General features: G+C 28.3%; 1 protein-coding gene across 1 annotated transcript in view; it reads right to left on the bottom strand.

Moving 5' to 3' along the window:
- LOC142328663 (discoidin domain-containing receptor 2-like) overlaps positions 1–20,277 on the bottom strand; it is a 490,260-nt gene that overhangs the window by 145,599 nt on the left and 324,384 nt on the right. The window contains exons 5-6 of the mRNA XM_075372563.1: positions 11,899–12,046; positions 6,650–6,826 (exon numbers count right to left, since the gene is read on the bottom strand). Coding sequence (XP_075228678.1) covers positions 6,650–6,826; positions 11,899–12,046 — 325 coding nt within the window. The remainder of the gene's footprint in view (positions 1–6,649; positions 6,827–11,898; positions 12,047–20,277) is intronic.

Below are 20,277 nucleotides of genomic sequence, written 5' to 3'. Positions count from 1 at the left end.
TATATATTTTATTTGGTATATATATATTTTTTTTTTTTCGAGGGAGGGAGAGAGGTCAATTTTAACCTTAAGTACATATTTAACATATTTTAAGCCTTAATTCCTCATAAATTTTTAATTAATGTTAAATATAATTTGGACGTTATTTAACATAATACAACAGCATTTTTACTTTCTTGTACGAAATAAAGGAGTATTATGATGGCAAAAAATTTCGGTTTTCAGATTTCAATGGAAATATCCATTTTCGCCATCCCAGAATTTATTTTCAATAGTTTCGGCGTGACGTCTGTACGTACGTATTTATCTCGCATAACTAAAAACGATTAGCCGTAGGTTATTGAAATGTTGGATTTAGGACTGTTGTAACAACTAATTCTGGATCTTCCCTTTTGATTGCAATCGACTGAACCAAAAGTATCCAAGAAAACCTAAAATCCAAGAAAATTGATTTTGGACTTTTTCTTAACTGCATTAATAGGCCCTCATTGAGAGCTTTTCAACGATCATAAGTGGTAATTTTTTTCATTGTTTACACAGTTATAGCTAAATGAAATTTTAATTAATGAAATATTTGGATCTTAAAAGGGGAAGGCACATCGGTTCGAATGAGACTTTATCTCCTTATTTTTTTTATTTTTTTTTAATCTAAATATATTGATTTATTAATAATTATCAACCTGTGATTATAAAAAAAAAATTACGATAAATAATAATTCAATAACAACAACAAAAAAAAATCAGAAGTTATTAATGGAATAAAATTTTATGTACTTTTGATTTAAAAAAAAAAAAAATGTGTACATATAATTTAATAGACGTACAAGGAAGTCATGTGGTGTCCATATCAGACTTTTTAGTAATCCAAATAAAGGATAAAAAAAAATCGGCATTATATATTTCCAACTTTAATAAGTTGTTTTCAAAAACAATTCTTTTTCAACCTTGAAAGCAAAGTCAAAATCTAATTTAAAAACTTTCCGTATAGGAAGTTGTACAGTAGATAGGTTACAAATTACTTTAAAATTTATTTATTAAATTATTTGTAATTACTTTCTTATTTTTTTGTAGACAAATGACACAGCAGTTCTATTTTTTCCACCCAAAATTTATCTATATAATCTTTAAATTAAATTTAACAAGTGTAATAAATTTAGATTTAACTATTTTAAGGTAGGTCGATTCCCATTGGAAAATCGGCCCACCTGATTAGTAAAGTGTAAAGTAATATAGAATAGAAACAGATCGTTCGATCGACGCAAGTTGCCACAGTTACAATAATAAATTATTGTAAAACTTTTTAACAGTGATTAATATGTTTTAAGGGAGACAACTAATGCTAATAGTATGAGAGAATCTTATGTTTAGTATTATTCAGGTCACTGTTCAAACTAAACTAATTGTTATTCTATTTGACAGATCATTATAATTTATTATATCGGTTATAATACTAAATATAACAGACATTCCTAAATTCCAAAATATAGAATTTATTTATAAATTACGATTGTAAATTATAATGGAACATTTTATAATAATATACAAGAAACAACTTCTGTTAAAGAATATTAATTCGTTTCTTTTCAGCATAACAACAATGTATACAGGAGTGTATATAAATAAAAACATATTAATTATCTCCCACAGGTTAAAAATCTTTTGCATATATTTGTTTACCATTACAATATTAGTTTTGTTTTGACTATATATCACTCGTGTCAAAATTTTTTAAGTATTTTAATAGTGGATCTAATTTATGACTTTTCTTCTTTCATAAAATATATTAGTAAAACAATAAAACAACGAGCAGTTTTATAAATAAGGCTAGTTATTGAATATGGTTTTTACAAATTATATATTGTAATAATCCTGGTTAAAAAAAAAAAAATATTCTCCATTACAAAATAAATCTGAGTTTTTATTGTATCGCCCGCCTATTTTATATATCTACAAAACATAAAATTTTAGTTAGCAACTTAACTCTCCAGTTATCGAGGTATCGCTTGTACCGGTACGTATAAATTTTTTTTCTAAAGTTATCTTTAACGAATTAGAAGAAAAAATTGATCCGGAAATTGCAGAGCATCAAGGTGGATTTAGAAACGGGACATCTAGTGCAAAACAGATTTTTAAGCTGAAAACGGTGATCAGTAAATACAAGTTGGCGAAGAAGAGAATAATGATCATCTTTGTAGATTATAAAAACGTCTATGATTCAGTTAATCGGAAAACATTGTTTAACGTTCTTAAAGAATTTAGGATAGACTCAATAATAATAAACGTCATCAAGCAGACTCTCAGAGACACCAAAGTCCAAAATTAAATTTAAAGGGGAACCTTATCTTTTTTGGAATCAAGGAAAGAGTAGAGCAGGGGACAGACCACCACCTCTTCTCTTTATTGTAGTCTAAGAAAAAGTCATAAGAGAATAAAGGAAAGCTTGCCAAGATAGTTTTTTTTTTTTTTAACCTCCGGGTCCACAATTAAGTATTGCTTTACTGGATGAGATGAATGATTTGTAGCGTGTGTGAAAATGTCATGCCTGACCGAGATGGCAGAGACGCTATCACTCGCGCCACGGAGGCCAGCAAGATAAAGACTTGAAACATGTCAAATTGGGATATGCGAAGAAGAACCTAATCACTGATTTTCTAGCCTTTGTAGAGGATTTCGCTCACTTAGCAGAAGATGTAGAACGGTAGAAAAACAATTGAATCTTCAACACGGATTGGCCAGAAAGGCAGTTTTGCAAATTTTCATAGAAAAAAGTATATGATGAATATTAAGAATACACCAAAATTTTTACGGACAGAGGTCGGAAGAATTAAGAACACGAGGATATTTAGGTTTGGGTGAAGTTATCCAACCAAATGGAATGGACAAGGAAGCAAACATCGTCAGGATCAATAAGATTCTAAAATCCTATGGCCTAACAAAGGATATGTACAATAAGAAACTGATCTCAAGGATGGGCAACATCAGGCACTATGCGATGGTAATTTGAAAAGGGGTTTTATCCGCGGCAGAATACGTAGCTTTGAAACAAGGAGAAATATAAGTTGCTGTAAGACAGATTCTAAGAACCCAGAAAAACTAACGATGATTGGAAATTAAGAAAGAATGAGGAACTTTACCGGAGGTTAGTTGGAATCACGGAAGCAGTATCGAACCGAAGACTTGTTATTCTACGGACATCTTAAAATGGATTCAAATAGGCTTACGAAGAGAATTTTTGACTGAGTGAATTTTTTTAAGTGTAATATTGAAACCATCTAGGAGATATTCAGGGTTCCTTTATATTTATAACTGTCAATATTTAATAATGTTTTTACTATATCTTTTATCTTATAAGACAGTATCATTGGAAATATAACTAACAAAAAAAAAATCTATTCCCCTCAAAATATCTTTTAAAAAATTGTATAAATTATTCAATCCTTGAATTGCTTTAAACTAGCAGATTGATTTATTTTATAAATTCAACATTTTTAAAGAAATATAATCAAGAGTAGAAAATATTCTTACTTCCTTTTAAGAACGGAAGTAAGAGTAGTTCAACGGAAATATTCATTTTGATCCCCACTGAATCCATTTTGATTAGTTTCAGCATGGCGTCTGTACGTAAGTATGTGCGTATATATTTCGCATAACTCAAAAACGATTAGCAGTAGGATATTGAAATTTTTGAATTTAGGATTGTTATAACATCTAGTTATGGACCTCCCCTTTTGATTGTAATCGACTGGACTAAAAGTGTCCAAAAAAGCCCAAAATAAAAAAAAAATGAATTTTGAACTTTTTCTTAACCGCACTAAGCCCTCATTGAGAGTTTTACAATGATATATCATACATAAATGGTACTTATTTTCATTGGTTCCAGAATTATAGCCAAGTAAAATTTTAATTAATGAAATATTTGGATCTTATATGGGGAAGACACATCGCTTCGAATCAGACTTCATCTCCTTTTTTAACTTTTTTTTTTAATTTAAATATATTGATTTACTAATAATTATTAACCTCTGATTACAAAAAAAGTTTTACGATAAATAATAATTCAATAATAAAAATAAAAAATATCATAAGTTATTAATGAAATAAAATTTTATGAACTTTTCATTTTTAAAAAAAAATGTGTATATTTAATGTAATTTACAAGGAAGTCATGTGGTATCCTCATCAGATATTTAATTATTAATTTTAACTTCCTTATTTTTATATGTTAGTCTTTTTTCTCTCTCCTCTTTCACTCTGTTTCCAATAAGAATAACATCGTTTTAAGATAGAGAAATTACTTTTCTGAACATGAAAGGCTTTCTCAATATTTGTCATGTAAACATTTGCTTGTTCAATATTTGTCTTTGCACAAACTAGCTAGCCGTATTGTGAGACAAGACATCATCTTTCTTTCTTTCATATAGCCAGTTTAGTGCTAAAGCACACACAATACAATATTATTTGAACGTTAAAAAAGAGAAGAGAAAATCCTTTTTTTCAACTTTTAAAAATATATTACAATAGGTTTTATTTTGTTTAAAAAAAAGAAAACATATTGTTAGGCTTACGAAAAAAAACAATTATCTATTAAAAATAATAAATAAGAATTTTTTGTAAAGTATAATAAAAAATATTTGGTTTTTACAATTCAGTTGTGGATGACAAAATGCTAAAATATTCTTTCAACATTTTAGAAAACTCTTCTCTATTTCTTTGTATACGTTACAAAATGTTCTAATTTTACCTTATAAGTAATATATAATATGAATTAATTAACTGTATTTATATTTAAAGATCAGATTACTCAAAAACATTCGTTTTTTATGAACAAAGTTATTGAATTATCTTACCTTGTAGGTTTTTAACGATTTGTATCCTAACGAGTTTTATCATAATTTGTGCCCGCGCGTTTATCAGCCACATATCAAACGACAGATCAATAGATTTTAATATAAATTCTACCTTCCCGGCTAATATATTATAGCAGCTACAGCTAGGAATATAAGGTGAACTATATTAAATCGGTCCAATACAACGATATCAAGTTTTTTTTCTCAAATGTTGTTGTTTTACTACCCCGTGAATGTACAAAACAAAAAAAGAAGGAATTTCTCGAAGATGGATGTAGATATTTATGTAATTGTGTTAGCCACTAATTTGATTAATATCTCCAGACTGCTCAACATAAGTTCTTCAAAAAAGGCATTGATGTCATTGAATTTTGGGAAAAGTTAGAAAGTCTGTTGTGGATACCACAAGACTTCCTTGTACGCTTATTAAATTACATATACATTTTTTTTTTTAAATGATAAGTACATAAAATTTTATTTCATTAATAACTTATGATATTTTTTATTTTTATTATTGAATTATTATTTATCGTAAAACTTTTTTTGTAATCAGAGGTTAATTACTAGTAAATCAATATATTTAAATTAAAAAAAAAGTTAAAAAAAGGAGATGAAGTCTGATTCGAAGCGATGTGTCTTCCCCATATAAGATCCAAATATTTCATTAATTAAAATTTTACTTGGCTATAATTCTGGAACCAATGAAAATAAGTACCATTTATGTTATATCGTTGAAAACTGTCAACGAGGGTTTATTACTGCAATTAAGAAAAAGTCCAAAATTCAATTTTTTTTGGATATTTAATAACTTTCAACATTCTACGGCTAATCGTTTTTGAGTTATGCGAGATAAATACGTACGTACAGGTGTTATGTCGAAAGTAGTCAAAATGGATTAAGGGATGGTGAAAATGTATATTTCCGTTGAAATCTGTAAACCGAATCTTTCGCGATTACAATACTTCCTTTACTTCATACTATAAAAGGGGAGAGGTATTTTTCACCACAGAATATTTGACAGTGGTCAAATACTACTAAAATTCTAAAATTAGCTAAAACATAACAAAATTACTAAAAATTCATTTTTAGTACGATTTAAGTTATTTAAAATTTCAAAGTTTTAGAACAATCAGAATTAAAGGTTGGAGGTAAACCAGTTTTATCTCTAAACAAGTTTTTGTTTCCTATGTAAATAAAACAAAATTCTACTAAGATGCTATATACTTATCCTTAAAAGAAATGATGCTGTATATTTAGTTTCATATTATTTTATTAATCCGATTTCAACTATATTAACGAAGTAAACAAGCTATTTCTTTTATTAAATGTATAAATTATATTTAAATAATTTAAATGTGAAAATTTTTAGGTTTGATAATAAATTCAGAAGGGATACATTTTTTAATATTAAAAACAAATTTTCTAATGAATATATATATGTATATAATGTTAATGAAACTTACTACTGTCTAATATCTGCCCTTATTAACACTTTCATTTAAAAAATAGCCAATTTATAGACAGGATAAAAATATTTAAAGCATGGCTTTCAAGTATTTTTATTCTATAGCACATCATTTTTCAGCATTTCATGAAATTTACTATTAGATCGTTTAATATTTATACAATTTTTATTTCTTATGAAATCTGATACAATTGAATAATTATAAATCTTAACCATAAATATGAGGGCTTATGTTAAGGAAGCAATCTAAAATAAAAGAAAATAATTTTTATTTAAAAACTAGAAATTAAAAAAATAAAAATAAAAGTAGCAAATAATTAACAAAAAAAAATCTTACCTCTATGATAGTCATAATAACCCATTTTAAAGCTGTCAGGTCCTAATTTTCCATCTGTTAATTGTCCCAATCCACGTTGTAACTCAGCATCCCAGTGACCGTCATATGTCGCATCGAAGAATTCCCATCCGGTGCCACGTTTATCCCCTTGTGGCATTGAATAACTGACAATACCCTCTGTAACAGATGACGTCATTCATCAGTAAATATTATTTCAAAACCGTTCTAAAAATAAACACGCTACGAATGAATAAAGAAATATTAAATCTAATAATTTTTTACTTATCTTAACATTGATCGTGAACTGTTTGTTGTGTACGTTTGAATTACATCTATTTGCAAATACTAAAAAAAAATTCAAAGAAGTAAGGAATGTGTAAAAACAATCACCCAAGTTTTTTTATTATTCTAAAAGAAAAACTCTTTTTCTACCTCATATACTGTCAGACGGACTTTCTCCTATCCTCTTTAACAGCACTCTAAAAAAAGTAATTAGATAATGGAAGAAAGGACTCGAAAAAACTGAATATTGCAGAAAATATTAAAATGGGTTATAAAAACAGATTTATAAACACCATTTTATTAGCCTTCGGAGATGTTATCGTGATTTCTACAATAAACATGGAAAAGACTCGAATTAAACTCCAGAAATTAAGCGAATGTGCTAATAAAATAGGCTTACACATTTATTACGATAAAACAAAATTGTTCTCGAACGATAAAATAAATAAATTACAAACACTAAAAATTCTCGAAAATCATAAAATTTAAAGATTATTAAAATTTAAAGATCTCGGAGAAGTAAGAACGCCAAACGTTCTACAAAAGTAAGCGCTAAAAGAGCGAACGCAGAATATGGCGTTAGCGTTCAACTTAACACGAAATTTATATAATAAAAAATCGCTTTCATGTCATTCTAAACTCCGACATTAACAGTAATCCTTCCGAAAGCGTTGTATGGTGTTAAGTGTTTACAAAATTGTTGGATAAAAACCTTTTTAAGATAGAAAAAAGAATTTTAAGAAACATATGACCTGATTACCAGGGCGGAATTTATAAACTAAAAAGTGAAACAGATATTTATAAAAATACAGAAAAAATAAAAGACACGATTCGGAGAAGAAGATTACAATTTTATGGGCGTTTATACGTAATGAACGAAAATATATTAAAACAAATTTAACTTTTATAACAGTAGAGCTATTAAAACTCGCGTGTTTAAAGAAGTAGAAAACGATCTTAAAAGTTAAAAATCTCCAAAGAAACCTGTTTAATTAGAGATCAATTTAGAAAATTAATCAAAGAATCTTAAGTTTCCAGAGAAGAAGGGTAAGAAGAGTATAGGAAGAAAGAGGACTGAGGAAGAAAAACAACATATAGTGATAAAATTAAAGAAATATTGGGAAAAGAAAAGAAGTTGCAAACTACTATGCAAATGTGATCATTAGCAGTCCGGAGAAACAAAAAAACAAAAAAAATTTATTTCTCCTTTTTTTTATCCAGGAAATCATTTCATTTGAACAGGAAGTGGTTAACCTAAAAATTAATAAATTTATTTTCTTCGGTTATGCATTATAGTTGTTGATGCTAGTATATCTATATAAATAAAAATATAAATGTTCGTTTGTTCAAAATCTTAAATCCCCGCAAGTTCTTAATCAGTTACTTTGAAATTTTGACACAACATTGTATTCGAATACGAGCGAGTTTTTATATACCTACTATTTATATATCTAAGATTTCACACCTTCTTTCTTTCCTGTTTAGCCTCCGGTAACTACCGTTTAGAATATTCTTCAGAGGATGAATGAGGATGATATGTATGAGTGTAAATGAAGTGTAGTCTTGTACATTCTCAGTTCGACCATTCCTGAGATGTGTGGTTAATTGAAACCCAACCGCCAAAGAATAACGGTATCCACGATCTTGTATTCAAATCCATGTAAAAATAACTGGCTTTATTAGGACTTGAACGCTGTAACTCTTGACTTCCAAATCAGCTGATTTGGGAAGGAAGCGTTAAAGGATTTCACACCTGACAGATAAAAACATGTTTTTTTAAAAAAAAAACAGCGCTATCTGTTGGACGTAAAAGCAACACACGTTATAGTAAATATTTTACGATTCCATTTCAATGTTTCCGATATGTGTGTCCGCTATAGACTAAAAAACTATTGGACCGATTTACGCGCGGGGAAAGGGGAATAATCAGAGAAGGTAAAAGGGAAGAAGGGGAAAATGGAAAAAATAAACAAAGGGAAACGGGAAAAAGAAATGGATAGGAAAAAGAGAAAAAGAAAAGGGGAGAAAAGGAGGAGGGAAATAGAAACGGGGGAAATAATTGGGAATAGGGGATAAATGTGAAGAGGGAGAAATTTATGGAAAAGGAATATAATAAGAATGAAAATGGGAAAAAGGAAAGTAGGGAAAGGAAAACGGGGAAAGTGAAAGGGAGAAGGGAAAGGAAAGAAGAAAATGTTTAAATTTTATGAAGTTCCGTAATGTTCATTTTGTTAATGTTTTACAAAAACTACCAATTGTGTTCATTTAATCTACATATTTATTCAAATCTAGCAATATCGAAGCATTGCCAGATCTACTAGTTTTTAGATAAATATAATGTAAATTAGGAGAGGTAATGGACGGATGCTATATATAGTATAAGGTTAAATATCCAATATATATAAAGAAAATAATAATACTAATAATATTAAAAACTTTCTAAAAAAAAAAAAATTATAATAATAAGAGAAGCCTCCCTTCTCCAATAATTATAATTTTAAATATATGCAGAGAAGCTGTTATTTATTTTTTAAGACATAAACAGGTTGGGAATATTTTAATAATTAACTTTTTTTCGTTAACAGATGGTGTTTAAAAAACTCATAAAAACTGTAAACACGTCTTTTCAAGAACACAGTCGCCAGTGTGAGGTGGGACTACAACACTTCTACTCTTGTTCTCCTCTAGAGCTATGCTGTTTCATAGCTTATGTTTATGTTTCATAGTTCTAGAGTTATGCGCAAGAAAGAAAGTATGTAAAAATGATGTAGGGGTTTTCGTATCTCTCGATATTTCATAAAAAAAGGACCATAAAACCCCCAAAAAGTGGGGGGTAAAGTCCGTACGTACGTATGTGCATGTGTTGACGTGTTTGAAGTTAAATAACTTTTGACTGGATAAACCGATTTTGATGAAATTCGGGACAGAGATTCGTGTCTATGGAGCAATTTGTAGGTCAAATTTTAGGGTCAATATCTCCAGAAGATGAATTAAATAGTTTTTCGGGTTAATTTTCTCAAAATTTGCAGACACACCTCCCACATTATTTTAAGCTTACATGCTTATAATACCATAAAAAAAATTGGCCCCAAAAAACCCTCTCCTCCAAAAGTCAAAAAAATTCATCTTTTTATTTATTGCATATTTATTAACTGAATTACTTTTTTATGTTTTCGTAGGCACAGAACTAGTGAAAATGACACATATAAAATGCTATGAATGCAGTATTGATGGTAAGGAAGCCGATGAAAGTTTTAAAATATCTATTTTAGGAATTTAAAAATATTTTTGGTTTATTTAAACTTTTAATAATAATATTATAATAAATTTTCATCATAATTCAACCCCATCCTCCAAAAAAGAAATGTTGGATCACTTTTCATTGGTTGTAAATTTTTCAGTGAAATTTCCTTAATTAGTTTCTTCCATTTAACATAGTAAATGTGACAAATCAAACATTTTTTTTGGGAGATGTTTTTGGGGACGGGAAGCAGAAAAAAGTAAAAAAATAAAAAAATAAATTTTTGAATTTTTTAAAACTTTTTTCATGATTCATTAATTTTCTACTATGTAAGAATAAGGAAAGTATAACAACTTTGTTGCCAGCTTTTTTTCTATAAACTCGTTTATAGTATATTTAATTAGGCATATGGGTCTAAATGATTAATTTCTATCTGTTTAAATTTATGAGATGATAACGATAATGTAAGGATGATTCTTGTAAATAAAATAATTCACTGTAAAATTCATGTCTAAAACCAAAATATTGTAAAACTTTTATTTATCTTAAGTAAATTAATCACGAAAATAATAAATAGTTTCAGTAAGAAATGTAAAATAGTTAATGTAAATCTAAGAAGTGAATATTCATAAAATAATAAAGAAATCACTACTATTAAAGTAAAAAAAAAATATATCATTAAATCCTCTTCGTATTATTGTACTGTTAAACTTAATATACATTATACATAATTCAAAGAATTCCAATTGAAAACTAGTAGCTTTTACTTTCAAAGATAGAAACTACCGCTTATTAAAATTCATAACTTTTTCCTCCTGCTACTCAAAATTTTTAAATTGATATATTTTATAAATCTTTTCGTTTTAATTTTCGTAATATTTATAATTTTTTTTTTTTTTTTTTGATTCCACAAATAAATACGGAGTGATTCAAAGACCGGAGATTTTTAAAATTAAATATTTTAAAGAGGCTAAATATTTATCAGAGACGTGCCTAAGGCACGCCCTCCGCAGCTAGGCCCTTCTGGCGGCGTCTTGGGATGGGATTATTAGGTGTTAAAATTTGATTACTTATTGTACAAAAGTATTCTTTTTTAATTATGAAAATTGATATAACGAAAGTTAAATTAGAAATTTAATTCTAGAAATCGATACTAACGAATCGGGATTTTCCGCTAGTGATCGGTTCACTCCGGTGCCTACCTTTTGGTTATATCTCATTATATATTGAAGAAAAACAATCACATAATTAAAAAAATATATTATTAATATGTAATCGGGATTTTCCGCTAGTGATCGGTACATTACGGTGCTAAGCTATGGAGGCCGGACACACACATAAATAGACACACATACAAGTGCTTTTCAGTAGGATATGATAATAAAGAACTTATATTATTATATATTTTGGTAAAAGTAAAAATAATAATAAGTAGGAATGAGTAAAATCTTAAGCTGTATGGCGCAATGAACTTTTATTATACTACATTACTTTAAAATTGTTGCAGACCACAAATTGATAATATATTATTTGCTCAAACACTAGTACAATTAATCTATTGGCTTAGTTTATGAAATTACAGCTACATTTTTTTATGAATTCTTTTTTATTTATATTATTTTTTATTTAAGTTCTTGTTTATTTATAGTAACCTATTTACATTTAAATTCAATAAAACTTATCGTTTCTTTAACTAATATAATAGATAAAAGATTTTATTTTTTACCTGTCCAAGGGCAACCGTATAATTCCACCCTCATACAGACTGTTCTTGTATGATAACTGTATGGCAGAAATCTCACTTTTGAAGCCCATATTGGCGGATCCAGTTCTCGTTTTGCTTCTAGATACGTGTTGGAGTTTCCGGTCATTACCTAAAAGAACAGTAAATACAATGTTGTACAAATAAAATTAAACATTAAAAAAATTGTATTTACTAGCGAGTTGTGTATTTTTTTTAAAGGTATGTATGTGTGTGGTGTGTGTGTGTGTATATATATATATATATATATACACACATATATATCACGAACTTCTTTAGAACATCGCCGGTAAGAGTCCCAAGAACTGGACGGCACGGCGTAGTCAACGAACTATTTTTACAGTTCTAAACATAACCTAACCTAAAAGTGAAATGAAACGGGGAAAAATTTAAAAATAAGTATGAAAACATTATACTTCAGTTCAATTAAATTCTTAATAAAAAATACTTTCAAAAAATACTTCGAATTTTGTTAGAAAACGTTTTTCTTTCCATTTTATGAACCGCGGGACTCGAATACGTCACTTTTTCTTTTCTTAAAGGTGACTTTACGAATCGGGCCGCTAGATAGCAGTACTTGATAGTACTAGTTAGCGTACAAAAACTTGATAATGCAGTTGAAAAAATAAAATTTAAAAGAAAATGTAATATAGCTTTTTTAATAGTAAATGCTGTTATGTAAATTAAAGTACTTCCCATTACTTTAAAAAGAATAAAAGTGTTAGTTTACAAGAGAAAATACTAGTTTTATTAAAAAAGGCATAAATAAAACAGAAATAAATTCGATCGGTAAAATTTTTATTGCTAAAATAAAAAAAGTTCATTTAATGATGAATAAAAAGTGTATTCATGAATGTAATAAAAATCGAGGGTTACACTTACAAAGTAATAACTGCAATATTACATAACAAATTTTCGATTTGTGAAGGTCATTATATTAATTTTATTAAAAATGAAAGATATCTTATGAAGTGAATGATATGACTATCAACCAAATAAATTGGCCGTATAATTTAAAAAAAATGTATATTTATTTTTTCTAGGAAGCGGTACAATTTTAATAACAAATTCATAAGAAAACAATCAGTAATTCATATAAAAAAGTAAAAGAATAATCTAATAAAACGCAGTTTTATTAGAATTACAATGAAATTGTAAACTGTACGGTAAGAATCACAGGTATTTCTTCCGCTCAAAAAACAAAAATTTCTGTTATATTAATAAAACTATTTTTAAAAAAATGATATCGATATGAAAAAAGGTTACACTATATTTCTATTACCAAAATCTGTTATTAATTTAGAATTTTGGTTTAAATAAAATACTTCTTAAATACATGTGATAGAAAATACAGATATACAATAATAGATAATAAACAGTGTTTAAGCGTTCCTTATATGAAAAAAATAGAAAAAAAATTGTTACAGAACTCTTACCGGTCCGATTTTGTTTATTAAACAACGAATGATCATAAGAATTGTATTATTTCTGTGCATGTGAAAACACATGCACAGAAATAATACAATTGATATCAATAATACAAATGATATCGGGTCGGTAAGCGTTTTGTAACAAATTTTTCTATTTTTTGCTTGTTATATGGAACGCTTAAACAATTTTCATTATCTATTATTGGATATCTGCTATCTATTACATATATTTTATTTTAAACAAAATTCTAAATTAATAACAGATTTTGATAATAGAAACCTTTTTTGATATTAGTATCATTTTGTTAAAAACAGTTTTATTTATATTACAAAATTTTTTTTGAGCGGAATAAATTATATCTGCAACACTCTTATCGTACGGTTTACAATTTCACTGTAATTTTTTTGGGTTTACTATTAGTTATAGAAAAGCTGTTCTAGCAAAGCCCTTCCACAATAGCCTTGCTATTACTGCTCGGCTGTACTTTGTAAGCCTTTAAATATTGGTTTTTTAAATGAATCGAATTTATTTTGAGGTCTAACTTTTTAAATAATCTTTTTTTATAATTAAATTTAAAAAAAAAAAATGTTATGGATAATAATAAACTACTTGCTTGTTAGCTCAAAAAAAAGATTCTTTCAAAAACATAATCATCTGACCTGCTCATCAATTAAGCCATTTTTTATGGATGTATATTAAGCTTAAATAAAATTTTTAGGAAAAAATCTAGAAAAACGTTATATTTTTATGTATGGAATTCACTTATATTAAAGTACATACATGATTCTAATTCATCAAGTCTTTTATTTACTTTTCTGATGAATTACAATTTTATTTATACCTTTCCTGATGATTATATTGTTATTTCAATTATTACAATATAAAATATTTACTTATTTGTAATAAATTATTAACATGTATTACACAGAGGAAAAAAGAAAACGAAAAATAAAAACTAATTCTGTATTAATAAATGTCAACACAATATATACAAAGTTTAGATCTAAAATATTATAATATTAAAGCAACTAAATAATTTATAATCACTTTTACTGACTTTATTATTATTATTTTATTTTAAACAGACTATACAATTCATTCGAAGTTTTAAAAAGAAAGGATACAGAAAAAAAAAATATATAAGAATTTTCTTGTCTATTTTTAAAGAACATCATAGCAGAAGCAAAAGCGCTAGCGGAATCGTCCAGCAAAAACAAACGTTTTCCAAAAATGTTAATTTATTTAAATAAGCACACATTTTTATAATACTCATTCACATAAATAATAAATGTCATTCACAAAACTGTAATACAATAACTAATATTATTATTGAGTAAAACGTGCTCCAAAACTTCAAAAAATTTAGATTAAAATTTGTCATTCGACTCATTCTTTAAAATGATAAAAATTAAAGAATGAGAAAATGAGAATGACATTTAAAGACTTTCTTTGTAAGGCATTTTTACTAAAGAACGTCTCTGTAAGAGGGGCTTTAATAAATTTATTTCGCACCAGATTTATTAATTTTGTACTTTAATATTTTATATTAATAATTAATGAACATTTGGTCTTCTTAAAACAGTTACGCTAAAAACTCAAAATTTTAAAAAAATTTCCGTTTCTTAAATACGTGTAATTTCAATGTAATTTTTACCTAATATATTTTTATTTTTGAAAGTAATTTTTTAAATAACACAAAATTCAATACACGTGTCGACTTCTTTAAAAATTACGTGCAGATGTTTATATTATACCATTTAATCTAGCTTGAAAATGTAGTTTTGTTAATTAAACATTGATATTCAAATGAGGTCTATGGTACTACGTATAAATTTTGGGGTTTTTCTTTTTAAATGTAAGGAAATGTCAGGTAATATAATTTTTTTTTTCATTTCTTTTTATAAGATGTTATGAAATGTTCATTTAGTTGGAATCATTTGTATAAATAAAAATAAAATAACATTACCGTAAATATCTTTATGACATTTTGATTATTTTAGAAATTTTTAAAAGAGAAATATTTTTTTTTATAAGCACGCGAAGTTGTGTAGAAATATTTTCGTGTATAAAATCATAAATATAACATAATAGTAAAAAAAAACTTTTATTATTATCGTTATAATATTATTTTTATTACAATTACATTACAAAAGTAATATGTTACAACGGTTGGTAAAGAATCGTTTAACATTGAACATCCCATATATTCTTGATTCAAAGTTGACAGAGTTAGCCGTTTACAGTTAACAACAAACAAACAAACACACATATATAATTATTATATGTATACCGATAAGATCCTGCTGGGACGAATAACACGGTCCCAATAGGATTGGATAGCTCTCACAACCTACAGTCACGCATTCACGCGTCACGCAGTAAACACCAACCTATCCGACCGACCGGTCTACCAACATCACCTGAACATTTTACATTAGCCCTCCCACGCATCTTGCGAGTTTCCATCAATCAAATAAATATGACACCCTGCGTGCCGTGCCTTTACACTCGATCGCGTGTTACAGCTATAACACAGTTTTTCACAAACACAATACTTACACGTTACCCGTATACGTATAGTGCAAATGCCTGTACATAAATATTATAATCTACTTATATATTTTTTTTTTCTTATGAATAAAACAAAGCACGAAATATTCTAATTGATATATGTATATTTATTATTATTATTTTAAATAAACTGCTCTATTTAATCTTTGTACATGGTAAATCATTATTATAATTAAAAAAAAAAAAGAAGTGAATTAAATTAATAAAAAAACAGTTCTACCAATAAATTTCATCGTTCAAAGATGAATTAATTTAAGAAAATCGTATTAATTAATACAGTACGGTTCGTTGTGAAGATAGACATTATTCTTAATACCGAATACAGATACAGACATTCGTTTTCCTTAATTAGTTCCCATTTCTGGTTGTCTTTTTCTTCTTTTTAATGAAATATTAAATTCGCTTAATAAATCCTAAGCGACTTAAATCAAATCAGGTGAATATTTTCAATGAAAACAGAAATAATTTACGCGTAAAATTTTATATACAATGTATAATATACATTTAATATTATTAAAAATAAGCCGGCAGTGAATTACATAACCTTTCCGGCTACAATGGTCCAATTATGAAATTCATTTTTTAGCTATAAAAAAACTAAAAGAAAATAAAATTACTTTGGGGGCTCCCATACACAAAGGGAAGCATTCAAGTAAAATTAATTTTTAAGAAATTAATCCCTGAGTGGTGGTAATAAATTTAAAAACATAACTTTTTAAAAATATTTTAAAAATACAAAGATAATCATAATTCTAAATAAGCAAAGTTATAATTTTCTAGAAACGGAGTGAACATTTTTGGCAATATTTTTCTTTAATAAATACTAAAAAATAAGAGTTATGAAAAAATTAACATATTTTTATTATAAAATGCAATGGATTACTTTCGAGATTGATTTAAATTTAAAATAAATTAAAGAATTCTTTTTTTAAATTAAAAAATATTTTTTGTAACCATAGACGACTGGAGTGGAATTGTCAAAAATGTTGTATAGTGGTTGAAGGCAGATTGATGAAGAAAATGTGGATGCAAAAAAATACCATGATTTTTTTTGAAGTTTGTTATACCTAAAAAAATAAAAATATATAAAATAATTTTTTGGGAAGGTGTGAATATTTAGTAATAACTTTTGGTGAACTTGACAAAAATATGTAACTTTACTAGAAAATCTTTTTGCTGAAGTATCGCGGTACAGATTTGAAATTCAATTGCGGCCAAAACAATACCACCTCTTTTCCAGTTTTTGTAAAAATTAATCTTTCGTTTCTTCTCGAATATAGTACCTGTCTAACAAGTTTGAAAAAAATTAGTCAAAGGGGTCCATAGTTATAAGATCAAACACAAGCCAACATATATACATAACCACTAACGTCCGATCTGACAAAAATAAATTTTTTGAACTTGGAATCATTGGAATAAAAGATTTTTTCGCACATAATTTATAATCTATTTAAATCTAATTCTTTTTATTTAAAGAAAATAAAAAAATAATGTCTCCTTAAAGCACCAAACTTAAAAAAAAACTATTTTCTTAGATTTCTTCTCTTTTGCCGATCTATGTACTTTTCCTCTTTTATAACTATAGCTGCAAATATCGTTAAAGCCGGAAAAGTAAAAATATGAACTACACGGATATCAAAACTCGGTTGTTGTATTTACGTACTATTGCGGTGATTCCCAACCAGTATTCCGGGTAGTCTGGGAAGGGCTCTGAGTACACTTTCCAGGGGCTCCGTGGCCACTCCAGGAAAATAAAATGAAAATCAGTTGAAAATATAGAATTAGAAACAAAAATTGGTGTGGAACACCACGTGACTTCCTTGTACGCCTGTTAAATTACATAGTTTTTTCGATTTTTAGGGAAGGGGAAACTTACGAGCAATTTTTTACTTCATTGTATGAAGTAAAGGAAGTACTGTGATCACGAAAAATTTCGGTTTTCATATTTCAACGAAAATATCCATTTTGACCATCCCTGAATCTACTTTGACTAGTTTCGGCGTGACGTCTCTACGTTTGTATCTCCATAACTCAAAACCAGTTAGTCGCAGGATGTTGAAATTTATAGATTTAGACTTTTATAACATCTAGTTGTGCACCTCCCTTTTTGATTGTAATCGACTGGACCAAATGTGTCCAAAAACGCCTAAAACCAAAACATATGGATTTTGGACTTTTCCTTAACTGAAGTAATAAATCCTCATTGAGAGCTTTTCAACGATATATAAGTAGTACTTATTTTCATTGGTTCCAAAGTAATACTGAAGTAAAATTTTAATTAATGAATATTTGGATCTTTTAAGGGGAAGGCATATCGGTTCGATATGCCTTTTTTTTAATTTAAATATATTGATTTATTAATTATTATTAACCTCTGATTGTAAAATATCAAACAAATCAAGTCAAATCAAACAATAAATAATAAATCAATATAACAATAAAAAAATTAAAAAATCAGACGTTATTAATGAAATAAAATGTTATGTACTTTTAAAAATGTGTAAATGTAATTTAATAAGCGTACAAGGAAGTCATATGGTGTACACATCAGTTTTTTTTTATTTTATAACTACAAAAAAAAAAAAAATAATATTCCATTTGTTTTTAATTTCCTCAAAATTTTATGTTCTTTAGTAAGTTAGTGAAGTGGTCCTCCTCTATGAATCATGAGACCTTGCCGTTGGTGAGGGGGCTTGAGTGCTCAGGGATACAGAGTAGCTGGACCGAAGGTGCAACCATATCGAAGAGGTATCTGTTGAGAGCCAGACTAAGGAATGATTCCTGAAAGAGGGCAGCAGCTCTTTCAGTAGTTGTTAGGGGCGTAAGTCACAATGACTTAAACGGCCATATCAACATCACTCAGTCCTCTGAGTACTGCGCAGCTGAAAGCAATGGAAAACTACAGCTGTTTTTTTTTCCAAGAAAATGTGGCTCTGCATTTTCAAAAGCAATAATGGAGGCGCCTTCCTTGGTAAAATATTCCGGAGGTAAAATAGTCCCCCGTTCGGATCTCCGGGTGGGGACTACTAAGGAAGGGGTCACCAGAAAAGTAAAAAATAACATTCTACGAGTCGGAGCGTGGAATGTTAGAAGCTTAAAAAAGGTTGGTAGGCTGAGAATTTAAAAAGGGAAATGGATAGGGTAAACGTGGATATAGTAGGAATTAGTGAGGTTCGGTGGGAAGAGGAAGGCGACTTTTGGTCGGGTGACTTTAGAGTAATTAACTCAGCGTCAAATAATGGGCAGGCAGGAGTAGGTTTCGTGATGAACAAGAAAATAGGGAGGAGAGTGGAGTATTTCAAGACGCATAGCGATAGAGTCATAGTAATAAGGATAAATTCAAAACCTAAACCGACAACGATTGTTAACGTCTATATGCCTACAAGCGCCCATGATGATGATGAGGTAGAATGTGTATACGAAGAGATTGATGAAGCAATTAAACACGTAAAAGGAGATGAAAATTTAATAATAGTTGGAGATTGGAATGCAAGCATTGGAAAAGGCAAGGAAGGAAATATAGTGGGTGAATACGGGCTGGGCAAAAGGAATGAAAGAGGGGACCGACTTATAGAGTTTTGCACGAAGTATAATTTAGTAATTGCCAACACCCAATTTAAAAATCATAATAGAAGAATATACACTTGGAAAAAGCCAGGCGATACTGCAAGGTATCAGATAGATTATATCATGGTTAAGCAAAGATTTAGAAATCAACTCGTGGACTGCAAAACTTACCCTGGAGCAGACATTGATAGCGACCATAATTTGGTGATAATGAAATGTAGATTGGGGTTTAAAAACCTGAAGAAAAGGTGTCAGATGAATCGGTGGAATTTAGAGAAGCTTGAGGAAGAGGAGGTAAAGAAGATTTTTGAGGAGGACATCGCAAGAGGTGTGAGTAAAAAAGATAAGATAGAAAATGTAGAAGAAGAATGGGAGAATGTTAAAAAGGAAATTCTTAAATCAGCAGAAGCAAACTTAGGCGGAATAAAGAGAACTGGTAGAAAACCTTGGGTTTCAGACGATATATTGCAGCTGATGGATGAACGTAGAAAATATAAGAATGCTAGTGATGAAGAAAGTAAAAGGAACTATCGGCAATTAAGAAATGCTATAAACAGGAAGTGCAAACTGGCGAAAGAAGAGTGGATTAAAGAAAAGTGTTCAGAAGTGGAAAGAGAAATGAATATTGGTAAAATAGACGGAGCATACAGGAAAGTTAAGGAAAATTTTGGGGTACATAAATTAAAATCTAATAATGTGTTAAACAAAGATGGTACACCTATATATAATACGAAAGGTAAAGTCGATAGATGGGTGGAATATATTGAAGAGTTA

This window comes from Lycorma delicatula, chromosome 8 (genome assembly GCF_047948215.1).
Source record: "Lycorma delicatula isolate Av1 chromosome 8, ASM4794821v1, whole genome shotgun sequence".
Taxonomy (NCBI): Eukaryota; Metazoa; Arthropoda; class Insecta; order Hemiptera; family Fulgoridae; genus Lycorma; species Lycorma delicatula.
Note: the sequence above shows the minus strand (reverse complement) of the source record. Positions and strands in the feature narration are given on the sequence as shown.